The sequence below is a fragment of the Monopterus albus genome, unplaced genomic scaffold (genome assembly GCF_001952655.1).
Source record: "Monopterus albus unplaced genomic scaffold, M_albus_1.0 scaffold244.1, whole genome shotgun sequence".
Taxonomy (NCBI): Eukaryota; Metazoa; Chordata; class Actinopteri; order Synbranchiformes; family Synbranchidae; genus Monopterus; species Monopterus albus.
Window position 1 is genome coordinate 92,801 of NW_018128124.1, and position 15,589 is coordinate 108,389.

General features: G+C 38.8%; 1 protein-coding gene across 4 annotated transcripts in view; it reads right to left on the bottom strand.

Annotated features, from left to right (window-relative positions):
• atp8a1 (ATPase phospholipid transporting 8A1) overlaps positions 1-15,589 on the bottom strand; it is a 98,209-nt gene that overhangs the window by 56,529 nt on the left and 26,091 nt on the right. For 2 of the 4 annotated variants that reach the window (XM_020620639.1, XM_020620636.1), the window contains exons 5-15: positions 12,838-12,883; positions 12,523-12,563; positions 10,812-10,885; positions 9,366-9,435; positions 9,103-9,230; positions 7,956-8,067; positions 7,466-7,631; positions 7,110-7,115; positions 4,375-4,502; positions 3,126-3,203; positions 2,927-3,015 (exon numbers count right to left, since the gene is read on the bottom strand). In XM_020620639.1, the coding sequence (XP_020476295.1) occupies positions 2,927-3,015; positions 3,126-3,203; positions 4,375-4,502; positions 7,110-7,115; positions 7,466-7,631; positions 7,956-8,067; positions 9,103-9,230; positions 9,366-9,435; positions 10,812-10,885; positions 12,523-12,563; positions 12,838-12,883 (938 nt within the window). The remainder of the gene's footprint in view (positions 1-2,926; positions 3,016-3,125; positions 3,204-4,374; positions 4,503-7,109; positions 7,116-7,465; positions 7,632-7,955; positions 8,068-9,102; positions 9,231-9,365; positions 9,436-10,811; positions 10,886-12,522; positions 12,564-12,837; positions 12,884-15,589) is intronic. The other 2 variants (XM_020620640.1, XM_020620637.1) reach the window with 1 other exon arrangement.

Below are 15,589 nucleotides of genomic sequence, written 5' to 3' on the forward strand. Positions count from 1 at the left end.
TGAAATGAGTGTATTTAGGTGAAAAACATCAGGGGCTGATTTAATGAAATGTTAACATGTAATAGAATATGCTTTTAAGATAGTGGGTCTGAGGGGAAAAAAGTAAATTCTTACTTAAATCCTTATCAAACATACCATAACCAATATTCTTGTTTCTAACTTGCATCAAGACATTGTCAAGCTCTGGACCATACAAAGAAAATACTGACACAGCCAGTTTTCACATTCACAAACACCGTCAGCATAACAAACAATGTAAGAAAGCCTGTGAGACAGAGAGTGAAGTGCTAGTGTTGTCACGATACCAACATTTTGGTACCGGTACCGGTACCAAAATGTATTTCGATACTTTCGATACTTTTGGATAGTTTTTCAGATAAAAAGAGAACGCAAAAAATGTCATTACTGACTTTATTTTAATAGAAAATCTTAGAATAACATCAAAATAAAATTCAAAATACTAGGCTTTTCTTATTGCACTCAAAAAAAAAAATTTTTAGAACAGTCAGTGTGAGTAAATAAAAAGTATGAAGTTAGAAGTTCTAACTTAGAAAGCAGATAGACAGGAGGAAGGAATAAATGGAAGAGGAAAAATAATATAGAAAATGAAGAGTGCAAGAAGAATTAGAAAACAGCTTTATATGCTCAGAGCCTGAGGGAAGAGAAACCAGTTTAATAAAATAAATGATAAAATCACTGAAACATTTTTGTTTATCTGTGCGTATGAGGTAGTTAGTGTGACCAACCCTGTTTCCCCCCCATTACATTTTGCTACCACCTTGAATACACAGTACACAAAATTACTTGCAAGGTCAAGTAATCTAAACAATGTTTAACTGATAAAATACAAGCTTGAACATTTAACATGAAAAGTACCTACACTGAATATTTGCCATTAAAATTTTAAATCTCACCCATTGGTTCCACAATGTCTGGAGGAAAGACTCGGGATGCGAATGCTCTGCGGAATATGGCACAGAACTCCTTGTCCAAACCTCCAATCCCAATCTTCTCAAAGTTCCAGTCTGGGTTGATGATTGTCTGTCGGGCCTTTGCCTTACCTTATAAATACAGGAGACAACCCCTTAACTAACAAATCTCAGAAATGTCTTAAATCTAGTGGATACATGAGGATAGAGTATAAAAGCAAATCTGCAAGTAAAACATTTTTTTTAGGACGTTTGTCATTTAGTGCTTCAAATCTAGATCCTGAGATCAGTTGGGAAATATCAGCCACCTGTAGGGAGAAAGAAGGAACATACCAACTAGTGTGAGGGAAGAATTCTCTGCCTTCTCAAAAATCACCTGACTGTTTGCAACCATCAGCCCGATGTCAATCTGTCAGAGAAAACACAGCTGTAATCGGCCTATACTCTATTCAGAACAGTGACATATTAGCTGTCTTCACTTAGCGACAAGCTAGAGATAATAATATCAAACTCAACATTAGTGTTGTCACGATACCAATATTTTGGTACCGGTATCGGTACCAAAATGTATTTCGATACTTTCGATACTTTTGGGTAGTTTTTCAGATAAAAAGAGAATGCAAACAATGTCATTACTGACTTTATTTTAATAGAAAATCTTAGAATAACATCAAAATAAAATTCAAAATACTATGCTTTTTTTATTGCACTCAAAAAAAATTTTTTTAGAACAGTCAGTGTGAGTAAATAAAAAGTATGAAGTTAGAAGTTCTAACTTAGAACAATTAGAACAAATAAAATTATTTGAAATTAAAATAAGCTAGCAACTGTAGCAGCAAAATCTCTTATTTTCCTATCAACATTATGTCCCTTCTCCCTACTCCCTCTCTTGCCTACTATTGGGTGGCTGATTCTTTTGGAGTAGACTATCTACTGAGTCTGACTCAGGCTTTTTGTCTTGTTGAGATTCTTGGCCAAGAAAACCAAAATGTCTAGGTGTTCCTCACTCAATCTAGAACGCCTTGGACTACAGATATTTCCAGATGTGCTGAAGACACGTTCTGATGCACAGCTTGATGCTGAAATGCACATATATTGTCGTGCAAACTGAACCAGGATGGGAAGATCAGACTTTAAATGGTATGTTACCAGACTTTATAACATATTAAATGGCTAAATATGTATGTAAAACACTGAAGGACTGTGCTGTAACCACATTTAACGTTTTGAAAAAATACATTTTTTAATTTTTTTTATTAAAATTTAGAAAAAAAAATGTCTATGTTTGATAAGAACTCTTTATCATGTGTTGCACACTTAAAACTATTGAACTATTGCATTTGAGAAGGGTACATGTCATGAGTAAATGACCTGTCGTTCCCTGAACTCAGTGTGCAGGTCTGGGTGCTTGTCCTGTAGGTGTTTGGCTAAGTTGGAGGTGTTTCCGCCCTTAGCCATGCATGTTTTAAAACATCGTTTACACAATGGTGCATCAACGTTAATTGCCTCTCCTTGCTCATTTGTTTTTATGCCGAAGTACTGCCATATAGCACTTCGCGCCCCTCGTTTGTCCACAAGTTTGTCCTCCAACGTCTCTGCTCTCTCCAAGCTTTCCTCCTGCTCCGTTTGTTGCTCCAGTCCACGCTGCTCAGTGAGCAGAGGACGAGGAAGCTGTTTCCTGCTCTGTTTTCCTCTGTTGCGGGTGGGCGCTGCAAGTACTGGTCCCATCCAAATGCAGTATAGTACCATTTTAAATGCCTCAGTACCGAGGTAGCATACTAGTACCGGTATATCGTGCAACACTATGAAGTGCCTGTCTGCCTTTAGTTGAAAGAAGCATTGATGCGGCTGACAAGGCAAGGGAGGAGACAGCAACGCCGCATGTACTATAATATGATGAACACTCGACATTTAATAAAGGTGATGGGGAGGCTATGATAGAGGATGCATGTAGGCAGACAAGGAGTAGAAAAAAAGATAAAGAGAATGGAACATACCCATAAGCCACACCGGCAATAGTGCACTTCTTGAACTGCATGACATTGCAGGTCAGTGTCCCCGTCTTGTCAGAGAAAATGTATTTCACCTATATGGGCAGAGAAAGATGGAGTAAGACTTACTTCTTGGGTATATAGGTAATTCTAAATGAGAGATTTTTCAAGTAGGATAATGTATAATTTAGACTCCATTGTTTACCTGGCCTAGTTCTTCATTCAGATTGGAGGTGCGAGCCATGGCAGGTGTGTTTGTGGGCTCATAGAGCATATCAGTGTCCTAAAACCAACCACAAAGAACACAACGAAGTATTTCACTAAGGACACAACAGTCATGGTAACAAGTTCTCATTAAATTAATCTTCACACTGCGAAAGTAAAAATAAAACACCCATATTGTAAAGAAATATTACTTCAGTCAGGTTCTTTTCAGTTGGTCAATTTTCCCTTAAGAAAATACTAACCAAGTGGGACTGTGGTAAGACAGACCAAACGAGGACTGCACTCCTTCCTTGGAGTTTTATTTAAGATTTAAAGAATAAAGGGGCTCAAAATAACTCGGGGCAAGTTCCGCAGATGAGATAGTCAGAGGATCTGACCTAGTTGCTGAGAACGTAAGAGGACAACATTCTTGTTCACTGAAATGTTTCTTGCCAGGTTTCACAGTTAACCTGCAACTGGGGGCAGTGCAATACGCTGTAACCATAACTCTGACATATATCACCTTATAAAGGTGATATAGTAAACATCTTAAAAACAGTTGCTTCTTTACACACTGAACAACATTAGCATTCATTTGGAGTTGTGTTTGTGTCAACATGGCAAAGTTAACCTCGATCCTTACTCTCATTTTAGTTCCGTTTTGGTCTCCACCAGTTCCTGTGGGAAATATCAGGCTACTAACTTCCATTTGGTGCTAAACAGGTAGCATACAGAGGGTGTTTAATGTTATTTTGATGAAACTGAAAAGCTGCCTGCTGCATTAAAAATAATGCTGACATGAGTGTCGAGACTAAATAAAAAACAAAGCAATGTGTGGAAAGATGCTAAAATGTTCTGAACAGCTGGACGGAACTGCAGAGTTAGATGATATTAACTTTGTGTGCTGATCACTATAAGCAACTCCCTTCCATCCATTGTTGATATACAGCTTTAACTGCAGTACAGTGCACTATATTCAAACCGTCACCGCCCACTTTGCTCTGTTTATGTAGTGATTAACTGCAAACAGAAGACAGCAAACAGACAGCATGCATTAATATAACACATTACATGCACCCAGTTACAGGTACAGTAGGTCTACTTGTGCGGTGCATATAAACACAGATGTAAAAGATGCATTAATGTAAAAGTTATTGTCCTTTTTAAAGTCATATTAGTCATGACATAGTGCATCCATGTCAAACGTAGTGTTTAATTTAGATAAACCACAAACTGTGCCATCAACTCACCCAATTGATGAAAAAGGCTTGGATGAACTTGATAACCTCCAGTGTGACCAGGAGACTGATGGGGATCAGGTTGTTGAACAGGATGATGAAGGTGAGAAAGTTGAGTGCAAAGTTTGCCGCCCCACCATCTATCAGGGATGAGTTTTGGGCAGAAAGAAATGATAGTAAACTCGTGAGTGCTGGTTCATAAATATCATCCAGTTAAATGAAAATACCCAAAGCTACTTATAGCCAATGATCAACATTATCCCAGTCCAAATCATGTTTTGGGCTAACATTGTGCATTAGCTGGAATTAACCATTTCTTCCACCCAACCTCATCCTCTTAAAACCCAGTTGATTTTGAGCCCAATTTAAAGTCCCACCAGGTAGTGACCAGGGACTGAAGTATCTCAAATGTCATTAGTGTCACAGCAGCAGCCTTGGCATCCAGCATGATCTAGGCAATGAATTTGACAAAGCACTATGCAAAATGATGCGGTTCTCTCGAAAACACCAAACAATTGGCAGTGATCAACATGTAACCCCACTCACACCAAACATGAAAACAGGAGGGAAGTGTTTTACCTTTCCTCAGCTTGCAGGATGTGCAAATATCACCTTTCTGAACCTAAGCCTTAATTTTAGCATTGTGGTCGAGAGGGACAGCCTGTCCCCTTGACAGGACGATTGCAAAACAAAAACTGGATGGCATAAAGAAAGTAGCATGATGGAAGCTACTGCTACAACAACACAAAGGTGGATTTTTTTTTTCAGAAGTGGAGAGGAAGACAAATGTATCAGGTGCTTTCAAGACAAAGGAGGGAGATTCAGTCCATAGCACATTCTCAACCAACAAGAAGTGGAAAAAAGCGGGTGGATTGTGCCAGCAGAAAAGTCTGAGTGTTAATGATAATCACTCACGTCATTTCACAGATGCCTATTAGCAAACTTGCTGTAAAATAATTCTGCTGAGATGCTGAGAAGTGATAAAGAGTTGGATCAGTAGATTCAAAAAAACAGAAATCAAACCACAGCAAACTAGGACATGCACAAGTCACATAAGTGCAACTGTATACCTGATGACTTTACTTAGATTTATATCACTGTACTGTAATAGTAATATACATATAAGATGTTCTAATCATGTTTAATGAAGCAAGTGAACATAAACATACTTCTAATAATGAATTCACAAGTTGCTGCAGGAGCTGAATGGCAAATTGTTTGGGTATAATAAAATGTTCTTTCATTTTGTGTGGCACGAATACATTTGTGTATTCCAGACCGCATAAACATTATGCTACAAGAAGAAGTCGGACAAAAAAACGACCATGACTTCGGTTCAGATATCAGCAGTTTCTTAGCAGAGATACTCAGCATAAAGTCAGTGATATGGTGATAAAAGCACACCTAACTACAAAAACTAATTATACTAATTGAGTAAACTGGAGCAGATGGCATGAATACATAACAAATGGTCATTTGTTTTTGCTCTCAGTCTGTATAAAGTTGTCACAATGTACAGGCTTAATGTCAGCAATGACCGGCGTCAGCACTTTGCAATGGGTCAAAGTCAAATTAATTATTCACCAGGCAGGCATAATCACAGGCTTGTGTGACACATCAGCATGTAAAATGTGTGGCAGCATAACACCGACTCTTCTGTTTCTGTCTGCATTTACTGGCCAAATTTGGTGAGAGAGCCAAAATAATAAAGGAAAATAAAGTTGTGTCAATAAAAGGAATGTAGAAGATCAGACAATCTCCCCACCTCTCTCTTTTGTCCTAGTTTGGATAATGTGCACTGGACAGAGTCTCAACAGCTCCTTATGGAAGTACAATCAGATTTAAGATGGATACCTGCCTTATGACTTGCACTCAGTGTGATATAGGAATTTTTAGATGTGAGTTTTGGTGCCTCTGAGAACAATATTAAAACCTTTGCAAAATCAAAAGAAGCCAATGTAACATCTAATATTATAGGGTCAGTGTAAGTCGTAATGCAAGCTTAAATTGACCAGGGCACAACCTCTCCTACACAGGGCCTACTGGGGTACAGAGTAATGGCCACAGTGTCACGATAATCACTTTGCATACCAAGTTCAGAGCTTCATCACAACAGACAAACTGTCACAGAAACTGTACAGCCCACATTTTTGTATTGTGATAACAGCAGTTCTAAATAGTCATTCTCCACAGTTGCATGACAATACATGTAAAACCTTAACTAGTTTAATTAACTCCCCGCAAGAAAAGAAGGCGGGTGTGGCAAAGGCATTCAAAAAATGTCAGCTTTTTTACTCCTCAGTTGAGGCACATGTTGTCCCTGAGCAATAAACCCATAAGCCTACTGCTACAAGAAACACCCTGAGAACAACCTCATCTCCCTTGCAGACAACTAAACGCTGCTGTTCATTTGTCATAAAAAATGAGGAAAAAACACTAAGATGAGGGTCTGAATCTTGAGAACTGCAAAGTGTTTAACGGGGCACAAATAATGGAGGAAAAGTGAGACACTGTTTGCATCAGGCATTGAAAATAATTAGATGAAGGTACAAGAGAGCTGGAGGGGAAAAACCTATTGTTGGATCCCTGGTATGTGCTTGTCCATGGCATGGGCCCATACAAAGTAGGGCAACCATATAGGGGACGAGGGTAGGGGGCTTCATTTGCTTAGCAAAGGTAGAGCTTCAGTAAGGGGTTAGTAAGGGAGGGTCATTCACGGATGGCCAAGGCTTTTAAATGGTTGTTACCTGGAGCTGTTAAAAAAATGACAACAAAGAAAACAACAAATCAAACAGAACATTAGAAAGGAACCAAAATGTACAGCAGCGTAATGATATTCAACCATTTCTTTTTTCACTCATTCACAACACATCTATGCATGTCACAGCTATCTTTTCTCACTTAATAAGAAATTCACTTATTCCCATATTGCCACATATTTCACTTGTAATGCAAAACATTCAGTAGTATAACTGAGGCAACTTAAAAAAAACACAAATACCAGCATTTAAGAACTTAATATGAAGAGGAAATAAGCTGATATGGACAAGTGAGACAAAATATGTGGAATAAGAGGTGAAGTGTAGGCTATTGGGGCTCTTACAGTTGAGATCCATGTACCAGGCATCATTGCCGCTCTGGTACTTCCAGATGGTTTGACCGATGGAGCAGAACAGAGAGATGGCCAGCAGGCAGCCAAACAACACAAGTATTTGGATATTGGTGATCCGCTCTACATTCGACAGCTTCAGAGGGGGCCGAGTGGAGTTCTGAGTAAACAGACATGTAAAAAAACAGAAGTGTAACCAATGGCAGTGTTCTTTTTCTGTGGTCTCCAAACAAATTATTTCAGGAACATGAAGTCTGGAGGCATACTGTACATACAGATACATGCAGTCTGACATACTGTATATCAGTTTAAAATGTTTGGCTGCATAACCAACTATGATATTGCCAAAAGAAACATCTAAAGAGAATAAGATTAATATTTTTTCTCATTTTTCCAGTTCACCAGACTTGAATGTTCCATCCGTAACTGAAAATAATACACTACACACTGCAACATCATTACTGTACAGCCCAATATGTCTTACCTGCATGAGCTTTGTGTCATGTCCTGTGTAGACCACCACACCATGGACCCACTGAGTGTTCCTCAGCTGAGCCCCTCTCAGTAAGATCTGGTCTGGACCCAGTGGTATTGTGCTGCAGTAACAAATATCACTGCAGTGACTATCTGAACAATGTTTCAGAAAGTAAAGACTGAGAATGTCTTTGGAAGATGATGAATGTCAAAGATGTCATTAGGTGACAGTGATTGGTGACATATTTAGACCACAAACTGTCTTATTTTGTCATTATATATGTACAAGTACAAGGCAATGAAAATACAGTTTAGCATTTAACCAGAAGTGTAATAACAGCAGTGCAGAGAGCGCAGTATCTACAGTATCTACAGTATGTACAGTCATCCTAAATAAATGACTATTGACCTCAAATGTATTCACTGATTTAACATCAAGCTTCCTATTTCATATTGATAAATGTACTGTTCCAACACCAACAATAACCAACTGTCAATATAGTCAACACTTATTAAAGTATCCTGACAGGTCTTTTACTACACAGACGTTACATAACAACAAGTACTAATCACAATCAAAGGTAAGTAGTATTTTGGTCTCTGATTTTACTAAACTACATTTCCCATTTATGAGCTAAACTCTTAATTATAAACTAAAATATACAAGCTATTTAAAGAGTATAGTAAAAATTTCAGTGTGTGCCTTCCACAGCTTACAACAAAGGTGCATACGCTGATGCATCCAAACCTTTAGGATCTCAGGCTCTATTAAGTTGCATGCTGTTAAAACTAAATAATGGAGAAAAGATTTCCATCTATTCAATTTAAAAAGACTGCCCATCAAAATATGAACCCATCAAAACCTAAAATTAGCTCCTGTTTATTCAGTGGCACTTTGTCACACACTCCATATATTAAGCCATTAATTCCTAAAAGCTACAAACAGTATATAATGTATTTCCTTACAACAGCAGAGTCTCTAAATAAATGTATAATTAAATATCACTGAAGTAGGAACTCTCATTTGTTCATCAGAATGATTAAATCATTCCTAAACCCTCATAATGCACTGATACTGGCTATGCTGCTGGCTAATGGGATATTGATTTGCTAAGAGGGGCACAGAGCCAGGCACTGAGTTCTTCAACTAAGCCCACCTGTGTCCATCCAGGCGAATGTTCCCAACAAACTCATACAGATGACGGTTTGGGCTCTCACACTCCATTCGCCCTCTGAGGCGCATCAAGCTCTCAATGTCCTTTAAGCCTGCAGTCACTTGGAGACACTGTTGATGTAGTTGCACCAGCATTTTAGCAGGGTTTTTTTTTCTTTCACATTTCATCAATTTGTGTTGCAAACTTTCTAAAAATTCATTTTAGTTGTAATTATATGGGCAGTAAAAATTAGAAAATGCCATCACCTGTCTTATTTTAAGGTTTGTTTCTCCATCCAAGTTAGATGTTTCAATGTAGCACATACCCTGTGGTTCACTGTAGTGGAACAAGAAGATACAGACACTTATAGTAGTAGTAGTATAAAGAACACAAAAATAAACTGATATTTAATCATATATTACAGTGTATCTAACCTCAGCTATTTATTATTTCGTATGATTAGAACTTTATGTAATTGTATGGCAATAAACACAAGGGTGCCGATTATTTCCAAATGATCATGTATCACTTTCCATTTAAATCAGTCTGCTGTAAATTATTTACAAACTAAATCTGATGGAAATTGGTCTACAGCACAACAATTACATATGATTAGAGCACTGCAAACAAAGGTGCTGCCTTCCAGTCTAAATGCTACTCAGAAACCCAAAATGACATCAAGTTTTACTGAGTGGAAGTTAGCTATTAAAAGCGCAGTACATTGGGAGGACATAACACCTTTGTTTGCTGGTACCCTGATTTTTAACCATCTGTCAAGAAAAGCTAAAATACATTGCAAAGAAACAGAGAGCAGAGAGAGGGAAAACACCAGAGTGGGATGATATGAGTAAACAAGCATGGTGAGCACTACCAAAAGAGCAGACAAATGGGCCTCTGACAGACTCTGGGCACAGGGACAGAGAGTTTGAGCATCCCAGCACTTAAGGTGAGCTGGGTCGCTGGTAGGCTACTCTTTTACTTGAGTGATTTATTCATTCATTCACCAAAATGAGATCTGAGTACTAAAGGCCAACCACAATCAGTGAGAGGTTTGGGATCCACTGAGAGTTTTGCTTCATGGAAATGAGCATAAGTCTGCTGTGATGGCCAGGAAGTGAATTCTAAAACTTGATGCTATTCATAAAACAGCAAAATACATCTTCAGTACTGACTATGAATTACTGAACTAGACTGAAGTCTGTTTAACTGGCAGTAACATCTTACATAAAATTTTAAAAAATCCACCATTCCAAGGAAATGGAAAGTGACTGCATGCAAATTCAGGGTGCCATACAAGCCATGCAATTACAAGAATATAAATCAAAATAAAAATGTTATTCACATTCAAAAATAATAACGTGTGCTCCTTTGCTGAAATACTAGATGTGTCCATTCAGTCAAAGACTGAAAAGGGTTGACTGTACATGTTTTGTTGTAAAACAAATACAACATAATAAAATCACTGTACAAACAGCCAGTATAATGGCTGCCAAACCACAACGTAAAGGAACATGGTGTTCATTGACTGTAGCACTCCACTATCCGGTTAATACCAGAAAAAAAATCACCCTTCTTTACTCGTGTGGAAAATAAATTAGTCCTCGTGTTGTGTCAGGACTGACAGAAGAGCTACAGTATCTCGTCCCAGCTGGTACACACGGCCCCTATCTCTCCCACCGCTGTTTTGTTGGTAATGTTGTGCGTTTCCTGACCTGGATGACAGAATGACGAGGTCAGCCGGGAGGTGATCCCGATTTGAAGCTCTGACTACTTCCCCAACAGACACCTGATATTACCAACCACACACCAGCAGGGGGCGAGAGAGAGAAAGTGTGGCAGGAGTAGGACAAGGGGCAGGAGAGAAAAGGATGAGGAAAAGAAGAGGGGGAGGGATAGAGAGGGGGGAAAAATGAAAACACAGACAGACAAACAGCAAACACATAAGGGGAGAAAAACAACAGTTTCAGTTTTAGGGAGATGAGAAGAGCACAATGATCAGTCCTGTATGATCAGAGGGTACTGGTGGTCATCTGTTCTCCTTTTCACAAAACCATTTGGAAAAGCATATAACATCTAATAGAACAGACAGTATTGTGGTGAAATTAACAGAGGATCTTTTTAACAAAAATGAAACTTCCCAGTCTCCATTTTAGAGAAATTGTAATACAATCTGCACCAAATTTGAATTTTAAAAATCTTAAAGGAGGAGTAGGCTACAAAGCCTGATCCATAGCAGCCCCCCCCCGGTTTTTGAAAAGGTGAAGGAGGTAGGTAGGTTTATGTTGACATGATTGGTCAAGTCTGATTAAAAAAAAAAATCACATTACCATTGCTCCACCTAGAGAAATGATGGCTGCCACATCAGGCTTCAGAGCATCATATCCCTCCTGTCCCGATTGTCAAAAGCAGGACTTTTTAACTCACTCAACCACTTTTACAAAATAGTACCAGTACTGGCTTGATGTATTATCTAGCCATCACTTCTTTAGGGAGAGCCGAGAGAGAGCAGGAAGAAAGAAGGGGAAAGCTCCCCACAGTCTCCCGGCAGAGTGGACTCCTATACCTGGACGACAGAATGACAGCATCCGCAGGTACGAAATCACTGCCATTTATTCTAACAATATCACCCACTTCAACCTGTGAAAATAAACTGGTTACTGCAGTGTACTGCCTATAAAACAGCAAAACAGGAAAGATGAGTACAGCAACAGGAGCAAAAGTGCACAGCTGGACGAAATAAAACTAACTACATTAAAAGAATAAACAATAAAAAAAATGATGAGAAGACACAGTGACGGAGCAGCTGGAGTCTTTTTTCCATTACTGCTGATCTTTGCATAACAGGTGCAAAGCATATTGCACCATTCAACAACTTCAATGAAGAAAAAAACCATTTCAAATCATAAATCAATCATACAAACTGATTAGAAATCTGCCATCACTTTCTTGTATTTCATGTTGACACACATGTTGTAGTCTGATGTCTGTTTTTAAACTACTGTTGCTGTAAAACTGAAACTGAAACAAAAAATTAAGGATTAAATATTAACTCTGGTCAAATACAACAATAAAATGTTATAATTTCTGCACTGCCTGGTGTTTCTCTGCACATCCTGTGGTTTTAGCTGCATTATTCCAGCCACAGTAACAAAACCGGTTCACTTTGAGAGGAGAAAGGAAACTGCTCTTTGTCCTCCAGCACTGTCGTGTAATGGCCATCCACATGCAAACACTAGAATAATTAGTGGCTGAATGCTAGAGGGGTCAGAGGGTGTATGTGTGTAAGTGTGCATGTATCTGTGACATTTCTTCAACTGACATGGATAGAAAAAACAGAACAGGTAGAATGAATGAATGACCCTTTTTGAAGGTACTGTATAAAATGTGAGCTTGTGAAAATGACCAGTCATTGTGGGTACATACCTTCTCCCAGTGTACAATTTCCCAGGCACCATTTCTCAATACTGTCACGAGATGGAGGAAATTGTGGTAAAAAAAGAAGAAAGAAGCAAAAACAGAGAAAAGAAGAATAAAGGGTGGAGAGAGATAGGGAGCAGCTGTTAGAAAACACAACTAACTGGCAATAATGTCTTTTAATCATGTTACAGTTCAGACCATTAGGTTTCTATTGCCTACTTGTTTGTTGGCAGTGCAGTTACAATAGTCTGTTCTCTATTAAAACCATCAACACACTGGCTTTCCTACTGAAAAACCTGACAAAGAAATGGCTTTCACTACCTTGACATTCTTTTTTGTTGACAACACTGTCAGCTTTGTGACGTTTCTGTAAAAAAAAGAACAATATTCACATTACACATGTGCCATATTAGCCCCTGTCATAAATTAATTAAAAACCTAAAATCAAAACCAGATAAGAGAAACTTTCTTAGGTACAGCCCTGGAGGAGTGTTGCAGGCAGGAGTGGAGAAAAAAACTTAACTGTCCTGTGTTACAAGAGCTGCTGCTTCTCTGATTTTATAGTAGGAAATAGGTTAAAGAAAATGACACCGCATAGCACCACTTACCGTACTACAGTGAGAGAGGGAGATAAGCCTGTCAAAGTCTATGGGTACAAGCTGAAGGAAGATAACACTTCTGCACTGTAGATGCATTCAAAAATTCTCACTGTGACCAGGCAGTCTCTGCACAGACTCATGTTATCATGTCATGGCATTTAAGCGTACAGCCTACTACAGCAAAAATCGAGCAGCTATACAAAGTATGTCGCACTGGGGCAGCTCTGATGGAGGCTTTAGCACCGAAGGTTACAGTCCAGCCTTTTAATGCACTTAACAACACAGAATAATAATGTTATGAAACGTGAAAACAAAGTATTTACTAAATTAATGATTACAAAAAATACTTTGAGAGTTGGCACAAATGTTCAACTGCAGGTCTCATTTTGTAGCCATAGTACGACACTGCTGTACCAAATGCTTTCACACTATAACTATACTACAGTACGTGTAGAGACCACATTGAAATCCAGATTAGCAGTATTACTTCCCCTCGTGTACCCCTTGTCTGCTGCTCACGCAATCAACTGTGACTTCAACAGCTTATTCCAAGGGACAGCTTGTCAAGTAGCATCACTCTGAGTAATAATGTGTTGCTGAGTCTGTCTCACATAAATAATCACTGTGTTTTAAAATCTAGCTCGTAAAGGCAACATGTGCTGTTTCTAATTAGCGAGAAGAGGACATCTCCACTCACATCCCTGTTAATAATCGGTTTACTTTGACGATCCACTCTAATTTATTCTAATTTGGGTAATTCAGCACCCTGCACTGAAGATTCTGGGAGAGAATCATTCTTCTAGTTGTTCACTGACAAAACCAGAACAGCTGAAGATGAATTACTTTATATCAATAATGATGGAGAGATCATGCTAATGATATTAGCTGTCCTTGGCCAGACTTTTCTAAATGACTTAGGGACTCAAAAGTGACAAAAACATCTGTGCACTACTACAGCTGTTATTACCTAATCACATCAAAGCTACACAACCAGCATTTCAAAGTATCCAGTTAACTCAATCTGTTCTAAAGGCTTTGTTTTCTTTTGATCCATCCACTTTTTATTCCAGTTTTCTTGTTTCTTACACCGCTATTCTCTCTCTGCCATCAAGCTCCAGCTGAATCAGATTCGATTGAATATGACTGCAATATACAGTACTCTAGTGTCTAATAAATAACTTGGCTGCGTCACATGACTTTAGTAGATCACCAGCCACATTATGTCCAGAAGCAAATTTCCTACTAGAGACCTTCACAAACCTCATTCATCATGCCCTGTACTAGAGCTGTCAGCTAATTTCATTCACCCATAAGATCTGTTTACCCTGCATAGACCCTCATTCATATAGGTGTAATAAGAATCGACTTGTATTTGTATCAGTTACTCCACAACCTTTCCTGCCTTTTCTTCTCCTCTGTGTCCTTCTGTCATTATGGACGTGGAGAAAAGGAGATATACTGTATTTAGAAGATATGTGTAATCACATTACAGTCAAGGGTGAGTAGCACATCGAGGTTAAGCAGAAATACTGCAGTATCAGGCCTCTATAGGCTTCTGTCATAAAAGGGGAAAAATGAAAGTAAAATGAAAGTGGTAAAAGATAAAAGGGCATCTACAGTTTTACCTTGATTAACCTGCTAAAATGGCTTCAACATGCACCTAATGAGACAACGAGCAATAGTGAAGGAGGTTTAACGACACAAGGGCTTTTCTTTCAGTTTCATGTTACTGCATAAAAGTGCACCATGCACTATTGTGAAACATACTGCAGCTTGTGATTCCTTGTATCATTTGTCTGTGTTTTTAACATTTTATACTGAAAGACAGCTGACGAACCTGGAACAAACAGCCTGAATGAGCTGCAGCAGAGACAGCCAGCCACAAGGTAAGATACGTGCTGTACAGTGTGTGTGCACAGTGCATGGTTCATGAAGTTAGGGGTCGATGTTGCCTTGTCAGGTCAACTTGTGTTGTGTAGTACAGGGAACAGACGGGTGTTCAGGTGACCTTCAGCAGTAAACACAGAGTCATCCCCACTGCATGTGTTTTTCACAGCGGGCTCGGAGACAAAGTGCTGAAAGCGCTGCGCTGGTCCCTCCAGCACAAGAGAAGCTCATAGTATAGAGTAACTGCCCACTGGGAGCTATATAGAGATCGCATTGCAGGGTCACTGCAATACAGCAGAATGCAAGATTCTCTCACTTGGTTTAGATGGATGAGAGAGAACTATGTGGACAAAGAGTAAACATATTTTGAAGCCTTCAAATTCAAAGTGAACAAGAACACATACACTAAATATAATTAACCAAAACAAAATAATAGTGAAATCAGCTTTACATATTAAATAAAATGCCTGGCTTTGTTTGAAGCATCTGTTTAACAGCTACGATTTGCCTGAGGGCACCGAATAGTTTTGCTGTGGTAGGACTAACTGCCTTTGTACATGAGCACTCAGTATCTAGGTTAATTAACT